Source organism: Doryrhamphus excisus, chromosome 20, assembly GCF_030265055.1.
Source record: "Doryrhamphus excisus isolate RoL2022-K1 chromosome 20, RoL_Dexc_1.0, whole genome shotgun sequence".
In the NCBI taxonomy this organism is placed as follows: Eukaryota; Metazoa; Chordata; class Actinopteri; order Syngnathiformes; family Syngnathidae; genus Doryrhamphus; species Doryrhamphus excisus.
The window spans coordinates 5,789,840-5,811,701 of NC_080485.1; the positions used below are offsets into that span (position 1 = coordinate 5,789,840).

Here is a 21,862-nt window from a genome sequence, read left to right on the forward strand (position 1 = left end):
TTCCCTTACCTCACACCGTAAGAAGAACATCAAAGCATACGTGGAATATATATCATTTTCTCCAGCAAGGACTTGCTTTGCAGTGTGTACAATTTAATATGTAAATCACTGTTGCTAAGTGATACATTCTGTGTTCCTGTATTGATATATAGTACATGGATACTTTATGAGAACCGATGTATAGTGTATTTTTTACAGTTTCAAGTAGTACATGTTATCTCAGTCAGGGCTGCCCCTCCCTACAAGCTCAACACCCGCTGTGCAATTTTGCGCAAGGGGTCGCATTCTTGGCAAATGTGCCAAAGGATGTGTGAAAAAAGAGACAGGTAATGTGACACCCCCCGGCAGATATTGGTGGTGTAATGGTATAGCTGCTGCCTTGGGTTTGAAAACAGCACTGGAATGTTTCAAATTCTGTTTTTCTAATTTGTTATTTTGGTTAGGGCCACAATTTTTCAAAAAATATATATACTGTAGTTTGTAGTTACTAAAGTATACTACAGTCATACAGTAATGTTACATTTATAAAAGAATAGCCACAGGATTAACCGTGAATACGTATAACAAAGAAGACACATAATTGTGCAATTAGAATAACCAATAAAAACAATAAACAAACATTTATCAATACAACCAATAATCAATTTTTCAATTATTTATTTGCAAATGTGACATTTGTGAACATCTGCAAGGGAACAGCTTAATGTTGGTCCTGTAGAAAAGAAAACCACTTTAACGATGCCGTACTTTTTAAAAGCGTTCGATTGTGTGGAGTAAACTAATCTACACCAGGCAGCGGACAATTAGTGTCTTCAAACCAGAAAGAGTTGACCCAGAAAAGGCTGATATCCTAAAGTACAGCTAAGGAAGTGTTAAAGGTCTGGACAGAAATGCCATTGATGATACATAAGAAAGGGATTAGCTGGCTATAAAATGTACATATTTAACTTAATATTCACATTCATATATAAAACTTACAAAACATGGTTCTGTCAATCCCACTCAAATGAAGCCATTTTCTTCCATTACTGCTGAGGGATCATTTTAAATACATTTTCATGGATTATTTAGACATTATTAATATCATCATGATTTTGTTCTTTCTTCAGACTTTCTGATTAATACAAAAATCACAAGTCAATAAATTAACATGCTACCTTAGTCCCTGAAAGCCAATACTTAAGTGTGTGTGTGTGTGTGTGTGTGTGTGTGTGTAAGACAGGGTTTTAGATAGATGTGCATCTGTGTGTGTGTTTGTAAAAACTATGTGCAAATGTTCTCCAAATTGGGTGGGGGAGTGGTGTAAGGCGGGGGTGAGTACCTTTAGCTTTTTTAAGGGCATACAAAAAATAATTCATTGTAAATATAAAATATATATTTATACATATTTGGAGATATTTACAAATATACCCAGAACTACACATTATACTGTGTGTTTTTTCTCTACAATAATTGGGAAAGAGAAGTGAAAAAGAAAGGTATCAATATTACAAAATAAACAGGAAAGCTGTTTCTATGTGCTCTCCTCCTATTCCTCTGTTTTTTGTTTTTTTTTTTTGTTAGTGAAATCTTTTTCTCTTAGTCCTCTTCTTATTTTTAGTCATCTCCTTAAAGCTCCCATTGGTCCATACATTCCTCCAGGAGCGAATAACAATCTTGGAATGCCAGCCGCTGGAATGAGGTCTCCAAACATTGTCCCAACCTCCTTGTGTAAATCTGATATGAAAAGTTTGTGTTAATATGAAAAAGAAGAGACGAGTTCCCTTGAAGAATGTCAGTTCATTCAGTGTGTATAAAAGCTCAGCTTGTATCGGGAACCTCTGCTTCTTTCCTCTCCTTAAGACATGAGGGCGTGTTGGATGTGGCTAATGGCAGTGCAACAGCGCTGTGGTCCAAAATTGGTCCGAAAGTCAGCTGGGAGCCAAGGGGTGGGATGGGGAACTGGGGGGGAGGGGGGGACTCATGATTTGACGTTGCCGTTGATGTGCTGATATTTGCGGAGACAAGGCTCGTCCGGTAAAGGCTCGTGGGAGAAGACGCTGTCGTCGCCGGAGGAACAGGAGCTGCGAGTATCAGGGAAGATTGGAGAATACTGCTCTGTGGGGGTGCACAGGTCCAGATATTCCTGAATACACAAGAGACAAGCATGGATGACATCATTTATACTCTCGCTTTATAAATGGGACGATGTGGATAAAGAGCGGATAAAAAGTTAAAACAACAATAGGACCTAGGATACACTCACTGGCTGTCACACGGTGAAAGCCCCTGGCCCAATTTCCAGCTTTTTTATTCTATATTTTATATTGTTGAAGGTCTCACTTTGCAATCAGGTACACAAAAATACAACGGTTACTGAGGAACTAATGAGTAAGGTTGAGAGTGAGGTAGGTTTATCCCTCATTAACTACTGTCATTTTTGTGTACCTTATTGTCAAGTGTTACCCAATTTGACTTGAATGTCAATTTAGTTTAATGCATGTTTTGGAGTGATACGAATACATGGGAAACAAATTGTTCAGTAAATTATCCATCCGTCTTCTATACCGCTTATCCTCATGAGGGTTCGCGGGCATGCTGGAAACTTGAAAACCCATATTGGTAGTTCTTATATATTGTATATCTTGTATATTTTTAGGTACACCTTTGGAGTGTTAAGTTACTGTGTGATGAGTTTAGTGTTGTTTAGCTGTCTTCGGGCGAGACACAGGGCACATCTAGACAAACAATCATTCACACACTCTACACACACAATTCTGAAGTCGCCAATTAACCTAGCATGGATGTTTTTGGAAACTGGAGTACCCGCAGTAGTAACCCACGCACGCATAGGGAGAACATGCAACCCCACACAGAGAAGCCCAAGTGGGGAATCGAACCCAGGTATCCTAGCTGTGTGGCCTAAACACTCGTTCGCTATGCATTCATTCATTAATTTTCTACTGCTTATCTTAGCGAGGGTCACGGGGGGTGCTGGAGCCTATCCCAGCTGTCTTCAGGCGGGAGGCGGGGTACACCCTGGACTGGTCGCCTGCCAATCACAGGGCACATATAGACAAACAACCATTCACACTCACATTCATACCTATGGACAATTTGGAGTCGCCAATTAACCTAGCATGTTTTTGGAATGTGGGAGGAAACCGGAGTACCCGGAGAAAACCCACGCATGCACGGAGGGAAAAAGCAAACTCGACACAGAGATGGCCGTGGGTGGGATTGAACTCGGGTCTCCTCGCTGTGAGGTCTAACCACTCGACCGCCGTGCAGCCTTGTCCACCATGCAGCCCTCAATCGTACAAAAAAATTACTATAATTTTCTTGAATTGCCCTAAAAGGCGGCAGCTGTACCATTACACCACCAGGAGGGCCAATAATGAATTTCTGCAGGCCAAAAACCCTTCAAGTATCACTTCACAGTGCTCTGGAGTTTCGTATGTGATGGCCAAACACCAAGCAAGGTCATATCGATCAAACAAAAGACATCATCAGGTCTCCCTCCGCACTTGAAACAAGATGAAACCACAGAAGTCCTGTTATTAATTCTATCGCAGCCCAGTTGAGAAGTTGTTTTGTTCTCTCTCCGTCTCGTTTTTGATGACCGTTTCTGGGTCTACTTGTGAGAGAGAGACGCCTTTATTGGGGTTTTCTAGAAATGAGCGCTGGCTTCCATTTTCTCTGCTCACATTCCAAAAGACCTCCACATCTGCCAGCGGTTTAGGGCAGAGGGAATGGTGGGTGGGGGGTTGGGGGGAGCTTTATTGCATTTCAAAAGTTCAAAATAAAACTAGGGCCTTTTTGGATCAAATTCATGAACTTCCAGAGCAGAGAGGAGTTTTGACAGCTTTCCATCTCCTCAGCTCAGCCAGCGGATACCACAAAAAACAGGAAGGAGATCATGGTTGCATTGATCAGTCCGCTTTACTGGGCCTTGGAGCTCATATTCACTGTTTTTTTTGTGCTCACGGGGGTCACGTTGTGAACCTTGTACCAATAACTTTCAGGAACATTCTGAAACCTGAATGCACTGGTGAGAGCTTGGTTTGCGTTGGATGGAAAACTCATGTTACGCTGTGCAGGAATGTATCATATTATTCCATTTTATTTTCATAAAAAGGCCAACTTCCATTTGCCAGGAAACCACAAGTTTAGCACAGTATGGTTTCAAACCACCCTGAATTCCTCCATGAACCGAACACTAACCTCATTGGTGTTGAGGGTGAGGATGCGATCCAGATCCTCCACTAGCTGCTTGAACGTTGGTCGATGGGATGAGATGGCGTGCCAGCAGTCTTTCATCATCATGTAGCTGAGAGATACAAAGCAAAAAGGGGTTCGCTCAATGAAGAAGAGAAGAACACAACAATTCAAGAAAGTGTTCGGCTGTGTTTTCCACCAGTGTGTAAAATATCAACAACCAATCCTCACACTGTTAAAAGGTCTGCTAAAGCATTATTATTTTTATTATTATTATTATTTTCATAGCCTCTGTCTGCCTCTGCTTTCTTTGCAGTTTTCCACCAACCCTTACAAAGCTGTGCCGTTGTCCTCACTGTGAATGAGCAACAGTGATAGCAGGCAGTGCCAGCTGTGCACAGACACCCACAGAATGGACAGAGGAGACAGAGGAGGCCCAAAGTCATAGATCTGATAGGCTACTAGAAGAGGACCAGTGTGTTTGTTCCTATTTGAATGTGTGGCAGACTCTTACAGCTCATTGGTGCAGTTGCCTGGCTTGTCCATGCGATGGCCCTCTTTGAGCAGCTTGAAGAGCTCCTCAACAGGAATGCCAGGGTACGGGGAGCCCCCGAGGGTGAAGATCTCCCACATCAGCACCCCGAATGACCACCTGAGAAGATAAAACAACAATATACATGATTAGGGATGGGGGAATAAATTCATGTAATTGTTTTTATTTTATAGGTTATTTTTAAAGGTATGGGCGCATCTTCCTCTAAATCTTGCTCTATATATACAGTAAACCTCGGATATATCGGACTTGGATATATCGGAAATTCGCTCACAACGGACAGATAAAAAAGAACAAATTTTTCTGTAATGCATTTCCAATAAAAATTCATTGCATATATCGGATTTTTTATAACGGATTTCGCCTATTTCGGACAAAATCTCCAGTCCCGTTCCAATCCATTTCCATTAAATTTCCCTCGCATATATCGGATGGCCGCATCGTGGCGCTCCGATTCGCCGAATCGTGACAGGCCGCTATACGACGTCATTTGCAGCGTTTGCAGCGTTGCCTGCGCGTCCAGGTACATTGGAAACATAGTCAAGGAAGTGCCTTTTTATAACGGATAAAATCCGATTTACGCATATACCGGATATAAATCCGATATATGTGTAAAACGGACATTTTCCGGTATACGCATATTACGGATTTCGCTTATATCGGACAAAACCAGTGGGAACAATTGAATCCGATATATCCGAGGTTTACTCTACTGTATATCCATCCATTTCCAATTCCGCTTATCCTATGTGCTATCCCAAAGTCAGTTGGGATAGTTAGTATTCCAAGGTCCTCAGTCTTTATCGAATGTGGGATTTATATCGGCTCATTTGTCAGTGGCGGTAGTTTCAACGTCGTCCCTCAGCTTGTGACACAAACCCACTCCCAGTGCCACGGCGACCCTGATCTCAACAATGGCTTTTGTGCCTGACAGTGCGGTTACACAGACGGCCATTGTCCACTCACACCACACCAAAACAAACTGGGCCACCCAACGGTAGAACAAGGAGGAAAAGGCAATTGACTAATTTCGATGGACTATTCATGACTTCCTCATTGTTAATATCTATGATTCCATTATTCAGTTCTACAGCTATAAATAAAAGACCGGATCCACAAAGCCACATATTATTTTAGTGTTGTACCGTAACAAAAAGGCATGCTAATGAACACGTGTTCAGGAGGATACAAACAAGGTGCTAGAGCTGGCAAGAAAGCCAGAGTGAGTGAGACTGGTGTACGTATATCAGTTCTTCCATCTGTTTACACAAGCAGCCCCAGGTTCGTGCTCGTCTCTCCTCTTGTTGACATACTCGTCTCTCCTTTCTGGGCTACTTTGTAAATACCTCTCAGCACTATGTCACCCTGTTTCCCGGTCCACATCCGTGTCCACGTGCACCCATCCTTTACTCAACAAACAAACATGCTTGGGGTCACTTTTAGTGACCTGGCACCTGACCTTATGTGACCAAACTAATCAATCGGATAAATACAAGAGAGTTACTTAGCTTTTCTGAAGACTCTATGATATTGACAAAGACCATTATGAATGTGGATGCTAGAAAAAATCTGTATGCGCAAATGTCAGCTTATTTGCACAATTTGTGTTTCTTGCCTCTCTTCCAGGACTGGCCATGATGTCATCTCTCTGGCATGGAGCTACATCATTTACATGTGACAGCAAGATCTAAGCGTCACACGATCCATTTGTCAGGCCCACAAGGGTCGACTTCCATTGTAATTCATGTATTCATTTAATCTGATGTCATGTACGCATGTGCCTCTGGTGTTGAGTATAACACCCCAACAGCCTGCTTGTGCTTTCATATGTGAATGGCATCATGCGTACATGCACATACAGTGGTATGAAAAAGTATCTGAACCTTTAGGAATGTATCACATTTCTGCATAAAATCACCATCAAATGTGATCTGATCTTGGTCAAAATCACACAGATGAAAAAACAGTGTCTGCTTTAACTAAAACCACCCAAATATTTATAGGTTTTCATAATTTGATGAGGATAGCATGCAAACAATGACAGAAGGGGGAGGAATAAGTAACTGAACCATCACATTTAATATTTTGTGCCCCCCCCCCCCTTTGGCAGCAATACAGAGGGAACATAAACTAGATCCTCTCTGTACAATATCTGGATAAGCTTGTTGCAACTGCTACAGGTACGTGATAAAGACACAAACATATATGTGCATTCAAAATCTCCTTTTCCAGAAGCCAGCTTTGCAAGGCATTTATCTAATTGCAACATACACCCTCTGTCGCTTTCCTCTCGAGCAGAAACTTCAAACAACGCTGTCAGCTTGCATAAGACTCAAACACCAAAAAGAGAGTAAGGCTCTAGCTTTGTTCTGTTTTTAGAATGAGTGTTCTTGGACTTAAAAAAAAAAAGCACCAGGTCAGACACTCACATACCAGATGGATGAATGAAAATAAGAATGGTGGGGGCGAAAATGAAGAGAGGGATTATTATTGTTTATTTTCAGCATCTTCACAATGATGAACCCCGTGTTTAAAGTAAGTGGAAGGCAGGGGGCTCAAGTAGGAGGTGGACTAGGATGGACGTTTCTGGGGGGCCCAAAAAGAGGGGAGACTTCCGAGCTGGGACGCAAAGGAGCAAAATGTGAATCAGTGGGGGAGGAGGTGCTGGTGGGTTTCTGGGCTCCTTCCAGGGCCCTTTGAAGCTGCTCAGATTAGTAACACAGCATTGGTTACAAGTGTAGCGTGAAATCCTCACTTTTGCCACAAACCGGACAGCATTGGCCCCCTATAGGCAGCAAACACCCCACCCACCCAAGACCTCATACTGTCATTCACCTATAACCCTGCAGTTTCAGGCCATAGCCACAACAACAGCCATGTTGAAGCTCCAAGCAGTGGATTGTGTGTATATTTTATTTATTTGATTTATTTGATCGGGAAACAAGGCATGAAAGTAACTATTTGCTGTTTTGTATTAATGATTACTTACACATCACTCTGATGAGTGTAGACTCGGTCAAAAAGTGCTTCAGGAGCCATCCACTTCACAGGAAGACGACCCTGTTGACAAACAAATAAGAAAAGTCAAACAAAATGATCAAGCGAATCTTAATTTCTTGCCTCATCAGCATTTTTTTAATTATCTCCCTGCAGGGAGATCCGAGACCGATACACTAGTGGTCTGGGAAGAGTTATTCCATGTGGAACATTTACGTTCTTAAAGCAATAGCGCTGATGAACAGCTCCTGGCTAATGTAGGGTTTATCCTGCTGTGCTGTTAAGTAAAGGAAAATCAAGATTTGTTTGGTGGCGTAATGGCTACCTATGTAAATAAGAGTCAAAAGGGAAATCTAAAATATGTTTCTATGGTACTGTTAAGGACGTGAACAGCAACTAAATAAAAGCAGCTCAACAATAGCGGCTCTGTCTAAGTTTAACCTAAGTGATCTTCATTGTCATGGCGGCCATTGTCCTAATCAACATTGCTCTCAACATCAGTGTATACTGTTGTTGTTGACAGCTTGTTCTCAGCAAGATTGTGCATGCGATGAAAAGGCAATCATGCATACCAAATGAGGGTGTGCGGACGAGGCTGCTCTGTGGTGGGAAAGAAAGACACCAACCGGGCCGCTATGGAGTTGTCAATTATAGTTAAACCGCTCCCCCACGCACTTAGTCTCTTTTTCTGTCGAATTGTATAAGTGCCTATGAAACTAAAGGAGGGAGAGGGGCAAACAAGGCCGCCTCCAGAATCCCGACATTCACAGGCTGCCTGGGAACCTGCTGCTTCTGCCAAGACACAACTCCAAGTAAAGTGTGAAAAAGAAAGATGAGTGAAGAGAGGGAATTAGCGGGATGGGTCAATCACACTGTGTGGATACTCTAACCCCGCCCCCCCGTTCCTCAACAGCAAATGATCGCATGTTTGCAGAAGGTAGCGTGATGACTCACATTGGTCGTCTTTTTATAGTAGTCGATGTTATGGACGTCGCGGGCCAAGCCGAAGTCAGCGATCTTCATGACGTTACTTTCTGTGACCAGGACATTCCTGGCGGCCAGATCTCTGTGTATACACTAGGAAGGAGAGAGTGAGAAATGCAGGGGGAGAGAGGAAAAAGGGAGGAGAGGGGGATCACAAAGTGGAAAAAATGAGGGCAAGAGAAGAACAAGACATTTACGTCATTCTACAAATAAATGAATGCTGAAATCTCCTGGACACAGGTAGCACTGCTGCACTAAATACCATCAAAGTCCATCCTTGTATGAACATGTCTGGATGAGTCCTCACACGCTTTGTCACATTATGGTTGGACTCAGATCTGGAGATCATGCATGTGCAAGAATGTGTGTGCGCAAGTGAGAGTGTCACATTCCAACAGTGAGCAGGAGCGTGAGCCTGTATCTGGACAACATGGCTGCACCACTATTGTTAAGAAATGTCAATTTCTCCACACAGAGGGGCCATTGTCATGGAATGAGACACAATGAAGGGCTTGGGTAGGGGGTGAGATCAGTGTTTTTAGGAGATAGAATTCCCACAGTGACGCACAAGCTCCGCCCGTCCTAATATCTTCCCTGACAACAAAATCGCTCTCGTACAGACAGCTCTTTAAGCAGTCAATATGGGAGGGGCTAGATTTGAGGAATTTGTTTATTCATGTGGAGCACCCTCTTACCTTTTGGGATGCAAGGTACTCCATGCCCCGTGCCACTTGATAAGTGCATGAGACCAGATCTTTGAAAGTGAGCTGCTCGTCTGAGACACGGGCAATGTCGTAGGAGTACTCCATCCCAGGGGGTCGACGGGCTCGGAGGTACTCCCGAAGATTACCTTTGGAAGCGTACTCCACTATTACATATAGAGGACCTGCCGGGAAGGAAGGATCCTAATTATAAATTGATCACTTTAGTGTCAGTACATAGAGGAAAACAGTACTTTCAGATATCTAAACAAATATAGTTTTCCTCTACGGTTACCTGATTTAAGATAAGATAAGATATGCCTTTATTCATCCCTCAGTGGGAAAATTTGCATTGCACAGCAGCAAGAGTACAGAATCAGTTAAGCAGTACAAAAATACAGAATGAAAAAATAAACAATATAAACACCCCAAGTATTAACAAATCAACAGTTTTACCCAAAGTTATATACAACTACAGTATGCAGATAATATGAAACAAGATGAAATATATGACTAGTCAATACACTATGAGATCTTGCTAATGAGTTAATATGAGGCATTATAGAAGTACTTCACATAGAACTTAATATATTGTATTTAGAGCCTTAATATTGCACATGGAGGTTGATCAGATATTGCGCAGTGAATGGAGTCTGGAGTAACAATACTGAGTATAAAAACAAAACAGTTTTGGCATTAGGCATTTAACATAGGATAATTGTGTCATCCTTACCATCTTGCGTGCAGGCCCCCAACAGATTGATGATGTTCTTATGTTTACCAATCATCTTCATCATTTCCATCTCTGACACCAGGTCAGACAGGTCCTTTTCAGTGGCGTCATCTACGAGCAAAGACATGATGGAAAGTTGCTCCGAAAAACAAACACGCCCACATCCTGCCTTCCTTCTAACCCTTGACTCAGAGCTCATTGGCCGCCAGTCAGAAAGCACCTTGTATTGTAGGGTGCTTCTGATTAAATGCAGCTGACAGACAATGTGGACTAAAGTTACAGCAGCGAGGGGAGCTCCTCATGCGGACTACAGAAGCACCCTTTCAGTGCCAAGGGGAGGAGAAGTGAATGACTTAAAGATGCTCAATCTGGATTCATTATCTGTTGCAGAGGCTCCCTTTTCATAGGAGAGGTAGAATGGCATGGCCTGCATTCCTCTGCACCATTATAGCTGAACTAAAGAGCACATTTCTATGAGCGAGGTCGGTCTGCTGCTCTACCTGATCTACCGCTGCCTTCATTAATAACATCAGTGTGACTCGCCTCTTTGTGCGGCTGCTGAATGAGCTCCAGCCAGCTGCTGCTCTGGGGTCAGCTATGTGACCGCCCCTAACCCTTACCTACCCTAGCCGCCATCACCGAAGGTGTCACTCAGCAAGCACCAATAACAAGTAATAATGACTGCCCCAGGGTCCACCTTGCCGTGTTATGAACTCTCACTGGAGCATTCATCATAAAACGTAAATAAAATATACTCAAGTTGCCCGTATAGACATAATGAAGAGACAGTTCCAGGGACCCTACTGACCTTTCAGCATTTTGACAGCGACAGTTACAGCCTCCTTGGGTTTGTCTTTATCGATGCCAAGAGCTTCTGCCATTACAACTTGGCCGAAGCAGCCTTCGCCGAGGGGTTTGCCCAGGGTCAACCTGCAGTCACCACACAAAAAGCAAAGAGGACTGATGAGCAGTTGAAGGCCAAATTAAAACAGACCACAAGGATTGATGTGTACGTCTTTTCCAACAGCTTGTGCACGCTGTTTTAATTGGATGTAGAGTGTGTGTGCTGTATTGGCTGGGGGAAAATAGGCAAAGTAGATAAATATTACATGTCCAGTAACAGTCAGACGTTCCATCAGCATCTTCAGGCAGCTATACGGTCTTTTATTACCGACATGTGTTCAAGTAAAATGTGTCAAAGCAAATATCCCAGTCAGTTCTTGTGAGTTATATTTCTTGTTTGCTTGAAAATAATACTTAAATAATACTTATGTCTGGTAGTCAAATAGTTGAAGATAAAGCAGTTAAAAGTGTAGAATTCAGTAGCAGTTTTGATTTCTTTATTTGTATTTGTTTTAATTAATCCTTTGATTGACAAGTGTTGGTCCCACCCCTAAGTTTCAGCATCCTAGCTATGTAAACTCTCACTGCACGCTGAGAGAGGGCCGGGACCCGAGGCCGGCGCCCTGCCACAGTAACACAATCTCCTATCTGTCTACACACACTCTCCACACTCAATGGCAACCATTCTGTATGTCCAGCCGCACATAATTGATGTTATTTTTCTAGCCACAACGTTTGCATTCCTCGGCACTCTCCACCACCAACATGATCCCTTAGGCACTGGGTGACAGGCGCAGTATAAAAAGAGAGAAATACATAGAGATTCATTCAGCATAAAAAACACTCCCTTTTAGTTTATCAATATTTTTTTAAACCGTGATCCCTAATGCAGTGCTAAAAGCAGATCACAATTAATTGTAGTCAATCTCTTTGCTATGAAATACAACTTGTAAAAAAAAAAGCTGAGTGTTAATTAATATAGCTTCATCCTGCTGGTAGGTGTTTGTGTAACAGTAATGAGGTTGGCGTGGTGCTGAGATGAAGGCATTAGACCATAACATCAACAAAAGAAGCATCAACAATTCAAATGGTTATCATAGATGCAATATAACTACTGAATACGTATATCAGGAATCCTCAAGGTTTTCTATGCTCTAACTACCAAAATATTCATTCATTCATTTTCTACCGCTTTTCCTCACAAGGGTCGCGGGGGGGTGCTGGAGCCTATCCCAGCTGTCTTCGGGCGAGAGGCGGGGTACACCCTGGACTGGTCGCCAGCCAATCACAGGGCACATATAGACAAACAACCATTCACACTCACATTCATACCTATGGACAATTTGGAGTCGCCAATTAACCTAGCATGTTTTTGGAATGTGGGAGGAAACCGGAGTACCCGGAGAAAATCAATGCATGCACGGGGAGAACATGCAAACTCCACACAGAGATGGCCGAGGGTGGAATTGAACCCTGGTCTCCTAGCACTACCAAAATATTTGATTTATAAATAAGGAATCATATTTTCATATAATATCATATTATTTTATGTACAAAATTAAGCGCAATAAAGGAGGCATTCCTGTACAAGTAGTATGAGTTGTGATTACTTGTGGTAAAATAAAATATATATGGTCACCTGTCCCTGGCAAACTCCCATCGTGGATCCTCAGGAAGGTCGTACTCAGGAATCGGGTCATCGTGCGCTGAACTCCGCCGCGTGGTGATGCGTACAAGCGGTGTATTGGAGTTCATAGAAGCGCTGGAATCAGCCGACACCTACAAGTAAAAGGAGACTGGCTGATCACCACTATCTGGGTTCAAAGGTCAGAAAAGCTCTAAAACATGAGTAGAGGAGTCACTTTGTGTCTGTAAGACTTAGTATATTGACACTACCAGCAATATTGGCAATGCTGAACATTGATATGCTTGATTTCAGAAATGTCTGTTTTATCTTCCAAGATATGAATCAGTTTCGATTCCAGTAAGCACCAAGAATGTGTGATAAGCGGCCTTGCGTTTCTTACACCCTCGCCTTACCTCGATACTGGATTCAGTCTGCCTGCAGGGTGTAATCCAACACTTTTTGATTTTGCTTGAGGGAAAAGCATGACTTAAAAACACACATCACAAAAACTTGAAGCTAGTGACATTTTATGTGGTAGAATTGACTTTGAAGTGTTCATAGATGTTTAAAAGTACCTATTGAAGTTCGCCAACCATGCAGCGTTTTCTTTTGTTTTGTTTTGCTTGTATATTTGACACTACATGATTTAAATCTAGTGTTTGTACGTGATGTGTCTAATGGTCTCCTCTAGAGGTGTTAGATGCAATCAAACTCTTTATCTACTTTCTGTTACCTGGCGCCGAAGAGGGATCTGTTTGCTCAGTTTGTGAACTGCAGGTTGGCCGCCAAAGTCCGGTTTCTTTGCCGTGTTCCTCATGCGGCACACCACCACGATGCCCACCATGCAGGCAATGAGGAAGACGCCTGCACAGTAAATAGCAATCTCCACATAGTCGGGTGGAAGGGGCTCTGCGTTTTTCTCTGCAGCTAAAGCAAATAAAGGAAGGAGAGTGAGACTGATGAGTTAATTGGAAGAAGAATCCTGATCACTTTCCCACATGTATGACGGATGTTCTCCACTCAAATAAACACGTGTACAAGATGGACCAGCACAGAGACAGATGCTCTAGTAGTGACTCGTGTGTAAATGTAATCACCATCAACCTTAAACTAAACTATCTGTCTTTTGCAGGTACCAGCATGCTAACTGTATCATGTGACCTGCTCACCATCCGGATGAGGTGAAGCTATATGTGGGAACATCCTGAGCCAAGAAGGATAAACAGATACAGGTGTGGTGGAGGTAGAGAATGTTGAGAGTAATAAATATTACATATTAATCTTTAGTGGCTGATGAAGTATTAAGACTACGTCGTGTCAGAGTCACTTGCCATGAATTAACCAAGTAAAATCAGTATATATTTGTTAAAACACTTGATGATATGATGCTCAAACTTGACAAGAATAGTCCCTTTTTTATTAGATTTTTTGTAGTTATTTTATTTCATTTATTTTACTTATTTACTACTTTCTTTCAAATAATATTACATGTTTATTCTCACTAAATTACAACTTTATTCTAATTCAATTCATTTTTTCCCCAGAATATTTTTAATTCATGAGACTTTATTCTTATATTTCTATGAAAAGTGTTTTCTTTTCCACTGTGGCCCCAATGCTCTTTTGTAACGCTTCACCTATGAAACTACCGTCATTGGATTTAAAGCCATGACAGGATTCCAACCCTGCTCTCATCTTCTGAAGCAGAAACATTCCTCTTTTTAGTCTGGGATTAACTGCTAAAACCACTGGTATGCATCACGATATAGGTCAGTCATGGAACAAAGATAATACGACAAAAACATTTACATGCATGAGTTTTTGTTAAGAAGCTGACGGTGTTGGCCCTGATAATTGAGAAAGCAAAACCAACTTCATGCGCAAGTTGAGCTTTAACTTTCATTCTTTATTTCAAAAGAGAAATAAAGATTCAACAGTTGACAATTATCAAAGCCAGGAAAAGAGAGAGGAAAATGTGTTGCATTCACTTGCAGGGCATAAATGAAACTCATGTAATGATAGCTTTGACATATTAAACCAGAATGAATATAAAATACTGAAAAGACTTCCTCAAGGTGCAGGAGAGAGATGGGACAGAGGAGAAGGTGGGAGACAAACCCTCCCTCCCTTTGGAGTCTGGAGACACTCAAGCTGCTCTGGGAGCTCCACTTCCGTCCCCGAGTTATAATAATTTGTCTGCAAACGATCCGCTTATCTGCTTTGAGCTTTCAATGGATTTCCAATCCAGATAATATTAAAGAATATTTGCCCCTTGTTGCTCTTGCAAGACACTTGGATTTTGACCATGCTAGTTCATCAGAGTAAGTGGACTTTATTTGCGCTGTGTGCCTTGTGCTCCAGAGGGGGTGGGGAGTGGGGAGGGGAATGTTGGACTATGATGATAGGGTGAAAAAAAGGAACAAGAGGACAGTAAAATAGTGTATATACCTGGAAGCACCGTCAACCAAGCAGTGTGATAGGAGATCCCAATAGAATTACCCGCCAAGCACGTATACTCCCCAGCAGCTTCAAATGTTACATTGGGCAAGTAGAGAACTTCTATCTCCTTATCTGTGGTGTTTACACCCGCGGTCTGGGGAGAGGAAGAAGAAGGAGGAGGTGGAAAAGAAGAAAGAGAGGGTAGAAGATAAGAACAAGGGAAGAAGGGGTTGAAAGCAGGGTCACAGAGAAAGATGGGGGACAACAAGAGAAAAAAATGAGACCCAAAACACCAAGAAAGAAATAAGAGGGTGTCGTCCATCGTTGAATTCTCTTCAACAATCAGGGATATTGGGTGGGTGGAGTCAACATGAGGCATAAAGAGCCCAAAACAAGGACATTTAAAGCAAATAAAAACAAACAAAACTTCCCACAACCAAAACAAGAGAGACTAATACTAAAGCCAGTCTAATGTGTACATTAGACTGGAACATGCACACAGATAGAGGACACTGAGACAACTATGACATCCTAGGTAGTCCTTGAGTTACGTGCGAGTTCTGTTCCTTGATGCCGGACCTTTTACTTAAATGATACCAGAATTAACAGCTAAGTCACGAACATGGTGCATAGAAGGACATTTCATACAGTAATACAGTAACAAATAAAAGCCAATCACTGCCTAGTTATTACTGTTGAGTTGTGTGATTTACGACTGTCTCTGAATGTGACATCTGAATGAGTCCTGACTGCGTTGCTTGGAGAAGACAGGTAAATTTTCTGATGTTGTTTTGCCGTGGGTGGGCAGACAGTAGCCTGCCCACCCATACTGAACGCACTCAAGTGAGTGTCATGATTACGGACCAAAATTACGTCTTTAATTAATTAAGTGCAGCATATGCAGTAAGTAACCACAAAACGCCGTAAACCAAGAACCACCTGTATATTGACACAGTCTACATGTGAGAAAGACAGAAAAAAACAAGCGCTGTGAATATTTCAGTGTCAAGGTAAGCAGCTCCGCTCAATGTTTCCAAGGCTGAACCAGTCTCAGCAACTGAAACACAAAGGTCTAACATTAGGGGAGAGAAGGTTGTGAAGACCCAGGACCACCAAGAGACGACCAACAGGACCGCCACAGCACAGCAGGTCAGGGATGAAGCCCAGGAAACCACACCAGGAGAGGAGGGGGGGGGGGTGGGTCAGGTCTTTGGGTTACCTGGTATGACCGTCAGCCAGCCCGACTGATTGGCATCGCCTATATAATTGGAGACTTTACAGATATACTCCCCAGCATCATCCTCCGTCACGTTGGAGAGGGTGAGCACCTCCACGTCAGAGCTGTTAATGCCTGAACGCTGAAATCCACACATTGTTACAGAAAGGGGTCAAAATCGGAACCATGCAAAAATGAATGAATGGCGATCACAACAGTAATAACAATACATGAACAGAAGACAGTAGAAGACACCAGGAGCCACTATAGGAAATACCTGTTATAATAAATAGGGGAGGAATGATCATTATCAGTTTTGCTGCCGGTACTGAGGAAATGATGGGGAAAACATTTAAATCAAGTCATCGAGACACTACAAGGAGGAAAGTACCTTTAGTACTTTGACATAAGGGTGCCCATCAGGACCATAGCGACTGCCATTCTGAGTGATGTGTTTCAGCCACTGGATATGAGGTTGGGCGTCACTGTACACTTTGCAGACAAAGCGGGCGTCCTCTCCGACATAAACAGTCGTGTTGGCAGGCAGGCCGGCTTGAAGAATGGGCCGGTGAGGGGACCGCTCTGTGGAGAGGGAGAAGGTTCTGATTAAACACGTGTGAGGGTTGCACTATAGTCCGCTACGATCTATTACTGGTCATGTTTGTCAAAGTTGGTCTTTGTTCCGGTTAGCTGACTGTGTTACATTCATCTTCTCTGTAGATTCAAAGTGTTTACGGGTTACACGACATTGCAGTGGTGTGATGTCACTGTTTACATTGCTGATGCAGCTATCACTCTTCCACCTATGCATTCCATGGTGGGAACACAAGCAAGAATTGTACCACTTGGTAATCAAATTAATTGTCTTTACACCAGATAGTAAAAATATTTAGGATGTCTATTATATTAAAATGTTTACAGTTTTTCCAGGACTTACTGAGCGCTGCAAAGATTTCCCAGCTCATACATGTAGAAACATGACTGCTCTCCTCTTATCTCAGAAGAATTTAGAATTTTGCCTCGCACTACGCAGGGAGGTGAACAAATATATTTCAAGGAATTCAGGCTGCAGGAGGACTTCTATAAAGTGAGGTGTTTATGTTGCATGGGGGTAGCAGAGCTCACATGTGCCTGCGTTAGAAAGTGAAACACCTTCCCTGCACTCCCCATGTCCTGCTCCGCTATCTGCATTCTTCTGCAGGCAAACATTTGGCCTATGAATCCAAACAGAGCGAGACTTGTTGAACAATGCTCCCTTTCAAACAGCACCGGGCCACCACAAGCTGAGGAGCCCACCAACCCCCACATCACCCCACTCGCTGCCATCATATACGCATAACATTCACATAGAATGACATCACCTAGCCTGAGGCACTGCAATGCCTTTTCAAGGTAAGTCCAGTGATGAACTGTGCATGTATGAGCATGTGCATGTACGGCTTGGGCGAGGTCCGTGGGGTATGGCTAGTGTGTGAGGAAGTATTGCAAAATCTATGGACTGAAGGCCTAAACGACTGAAGGAATTAGTGGACTGACTGAATGAAGAGAAAGAATGAACAGATGGAGAGTGTCTGCTTGCTTGCTTGTCTGTACACTCCATCTTTCTGCAATGTGTCAGATAAGATGATTCCCTTTCCTCCTCTCCTTCCCTCGCGCTCCTCCTTTATTATCTCTTGCACAAGCATTCTCTCCCTCTAAATCTCTTACAGAGCGAGGTGATCAATGTCACAATCACACTTTTCCCAATGTTAATGTAAAACTGCTATAGCCATAATAAAATAACTGGCAACGCAGAAGAATTTCTCACCATTTAATGTCCTCAACCGGAACAATCATGAAGGGAGCCATTGGCAAGTCATCCCAAGCATTCACACAAGGGGGCTATACTGAAGTAGGCGAAGACGTCAACTCAGACAAGAACCCAAATCATTTGATAAACTTCCTCCCTGAATCATGATTGTAGGAAACACTTAATAAATTAATTCCCGGTAGTAGACAGTTCATCATTTAATTAGTTTTTTTGGTCATAACCAGCAACTTTGCTGACTAAATGGTAGTTAAATACAGTTATTTGTTTGGTTTGTATTTTATATTTTTATTTTCACATTAATTCAAGCGTCCATTGTGGGTCTGGTACACTGTTACACACTCAGCCCCAAAAAGGACAGAAATGGGCCTAAGCAAGGAAAACTCCTGTGTCCTTTTTAACACCCCGTGCATGTTGTCTCATCATGCATGTCCCCTCATGGTTGTCCCACTGCTGCCCTTTCTTCAGAGGCCAGTCTGATCCAGAATTCCCTGCTTTTTCCTCATTCTAACAGCTAAGATTGTGAGTCATATGGAAAAAAGGACTGATAAGAGCAGTCTTTTCTGTCTGTTTCCCCTCCTTTTCTCTTCCAAAGTCTATCCCCTCCCTTTGTCCACTGCACTATAAAGGGGATAAAATGAGGCAAGAGGTTGCAGGGGGCAGTGGCTGTGGAGCCAGGCTTTTAGAGGCTTTACTGCTCTGCTGTAAAATGGAACAAATGCAAAAAATATGCAGTCTGTAGAGTCAGTGCAGATTTGGCTCACTGCAGAGTGGAACAAGGCAGGGGGCCTGAATTAAGATAGGATATGCCTTTATTCGTCCCTCAGTGGGGAAATTTGAAGTAGGGAGCATGTATTTATGTGTATTTGGCTATACACTCATTGTGCAAGAAACTCCATTCCTGTTAAAAAGAATACAGCATGAGTGTGCTGGTTTGCTAAGGACGATGGCGAGAGTGTGGGAGCCATGCATGGGTGGACCAGTAGAACCTTTAACATGTTTATGTGTATCAAACATCAGCCCAGTTATGCATTGTTGGCTTTTCTTCGGTCAGATAACTGAGTCCATATGCTCCGATAAAATGGGTTAAGCGAGTCCAAAGTAGATGGGGTCTGCACTCTAGCATACATGCGCTCATTGATCCATTATCTTTATCCCACTGTTGTCCCGTTGTCTATTGATTCTGCCCACTCAGCACACTTTGCTTTGTGTGCTCCAAAGGTCATTAAGAAGCACTGACCAAGTTAGACGTGAACCGTACGGTAGTGCTGATCTGAGCACTCTGGATGTTCCTGACACTAAATCATTTGGAATGGTTCCCAATCCTTATTTAGTCATATCGTTATCCTGTTAGATTAGAATTAATAGCTACAAACGCCGGTGCTTGAGACGAGCTGATAACCACTAATATTCTGCTGGCAGAACAAAGGAAAACTCACACACATTTCTCATTGCCAGAACCCTTTCCATTAGGCTCCCTTTTCCACCGAGTTAACTATAAGATTTCTATGTTTATGTTGCTACTGACCCACAACGTCCAGGGTGTAGGTGTGGTTGATGGATCCAAACTCGTTCTCCACCAAACACGTGTAATTGCCCTTGTCTGACGGAACCACACTCTCCATTATCAGAGTCCAGTGCTGGCTTCGTACCTGTGGAAAAAAAGGCAGTGGTTTTGAGTAGCTGTACAAAATTCACTCAAAATAGACACACAACAAAAAACATGAAGACGGCGTGGTGCAGTGTGCAGGAAAACAATATATGGGAAAACAAAGCACTCTGAGACGGACTATATTTCCCAAAGTAGCACTCATTTAAGTGATTTGATCATTTTAGACACCACTGATTGAGAGTGGGGCGGCACGGTGGTCGAGCTAGGAGACCAGGGTTCAATTCCACCCTCAGCCATCTCTGTGTGGAGTTTGCATGTTCTACCCGTGCATGCGTGGGTTTTTCAGGGTACTCCGGTTTCCTCCCACATTCCAAAAACATTCTAGATTAATTGGTGACTCCAAATTGTCCATAGGTATGAATGTGAGTGTGAATGGTTGTTTGTCTATATGTGCCCTGTGATTGGCTGGCGACCAGTCCAGGGTGTACCCCGCCTCTCGTCCAAAGACAGCTGGGATAGGCTCCAGCACCCCCCGTGACCCTCGTGAGGAAAAAGCGGTAGAAAATGAATGAATGAATGAATGATTGAGAGTGCAGTAGGATTGACGTATTATAATAAACAGAACAGAATGGAATAAAACTAAGTATAAGTATCTAATTCCCAACATATTATCATTACAAAGCAAGCAAAATGTACATGAACAAAAAAACAATTGAATTATTTCCATCTCCTTACAGAGACTGTTGCAAGACAAGCCCACATTTTACACAAAGGGGAGATTATTCCACAGGGTTGGGTTCAGGTATAGCTTTTGTCTAGTATTTGTTGACAAAAAAAAGCGAATGAGCTGCCTGTGGTTTGTGTAGCAGGCTGACTGTATCATTTTTCGCCTGGCTGTTTTTGTCTGCATTGTCATAAACCTGCTAAAGGCGGAGCAGACGCAACATTAGCAGCTACATTAACACAATCTACACCCTAAACACTCCTGGCAGGTATCAGACTCACGACAATAGGAATGTTAACCTTGCTCAGCATCACTGAAACCGTATGGAAGTAGTTGTTTGTGCAATGATTCTTTATGACAAAAAAAAATAAAGCTGACACTGCCTAGGAGGTGAAAGGCCCTGTTACTTTTGTTCGTGCTATGCAACGAGACACCTAAATGTTTAATGTTTAGCTTGTACAGAAACCCGTTACAGTTTGTACAGTCAGTAACTGTTGACCATTTAGTGAATCACACATAATAGAATTATACTCTAGACTCCTACACAAACCAAAGTGAATTGATTGAGTTAGCAGTCTCATCTCAACCCTTCTCGTTTTTCTTGACTGTCTCTTGGGGGATTTAACTGTTAGGTCCCATGCCTGGCTCTCTAATGAGCTACAGTGGGGGCATCTGCAAAGCATCCTGGTGAGAAGGGGTTCAAGGATGAGCAATTCCAATTTCACACCAGAAACCGTGCCCTCGTTTCCTCTGACGCTGGTGGAGCGTGAAAATGAGGTGAAAGGATAGTTAGAATTATTAGATGAAAGCATTTAACACCACTTAGGAGTGCAATTGTCAGTAGCCGGAGTGATTTGTAGCACAGAGATGAAGAAGTGTGACATTTGAGATAAATAGAAGTATGATTCATTACTGTTTATCCTACCTTATAACCTCCCATGCGGTCCTCCTGGCGGAAAGGCCTGCTGTTTTTTAGCCAGCGTAGCTTGGGCCGGGGGTTGCCTCCTGCAGCACAGCGGAACTTCACTGTGTTGGCAGCTGGAACCGCATGCAGCTTCTTCTCCATCTTTGCGGACGAGGTCCAATACGGGGAGCCTACAAACACAGAAGAGTTTGTGTTCAGTTAGGCTGTCATTTCCTAAAAAAAAAAGTCCTTACTGTTAACGCTTCGGGACCATGGACACAGAGTATTTCAGACAACAAGAAAAAACACTTCCAGGCACCCATCTTGACAATACTGAATGACCCACAGTGGGAATAACACAGTTGAATAAAAACAGTCTTTTCCTGAATGTTCGACGGAGTGTTGCAGAGAAGCAAAATAAGTGCCTCTGAGGGGGAATGTGCTTGGGCGTTGCCAAGAGGGTAACTGGACCATCGCATTCAATTTCATCTCATTCAGCTTAGCAGCTTTTCTTTCTCCGTCGAC

General features: G+C 42.8%; 1 protein-coding gene across 6 annotated transcripts in view; it reads right to left on the reverse strand.

The window, feature by feature from the left end:
• Positions 1-640: 640 nt before the first annotated feature.
• The window catches only part of fgfr2 (fibroblast growth factor receptor 2), a 34,146-nt gene continuing 12,924 nt past the window's right edge, over positions 641-21,862 (reverse strand). For 3 of the 6 annotated variants that reach the window (XM_058058212.1, XM_058058211.1, XM_058058207.1), the window contains 14 exons: positions 21,359-21,528; positions 19,626-19,749; positions 16,682-16,872; positions 15,084-15,228; positions 13,362-13,562; positions 12,648-12,786; positions 10,974-11,095; positions 10,166-10,276; positions 9,427-9,617; positions 8,702-8,824; positions 7,740-7,810; positions 4,712-4,849; positions 4,204-4,309; positions 641-2,125 (listed from right to left, as the gene is read on the reverse strand). In XM_058058212.1, coding sequence (XP_057914195.1) covers positions 1,961-2,125; positions 4,204-4,309; positions 4,712-4,849; positions 7,740-7,810; positions 8,702-8,824; positions 9,427-9,617; positions 10,166-10,276; positions 10,974-11,095; positions 12,648-12,786; positions 13,362-13,562; positions 15,084-15,228; positions 16,682-16,872; positions 19,626-19,749; positions 21,359-21,528 — 1,997 coding nt within the window. In that variant the 3' untranslated portion in view covers positions 641-1,960. Of the gene's footprint in view, positions 2,126-4,203; positions 4,310-4,711; positions 4,850-7,739; positions 7,811-8,701; positions 8,825-9,426; positions 9,618-10,165; positions 10,277-10,973; positions 11,096-12,647; positions 12,788-13,361; positions 13,563-15,083; positions 15,229-16,293; positions 16,433-16,681; positions 16,873-19,625; positions 19,750-21,358; positions 21,529-21,862 lie in introns of all 6 variants that reach the window. The other 3 variants (XM_058058209.1, XM_058058208.1, XM_058058210.1) reach the window with 3 other exon arrangements.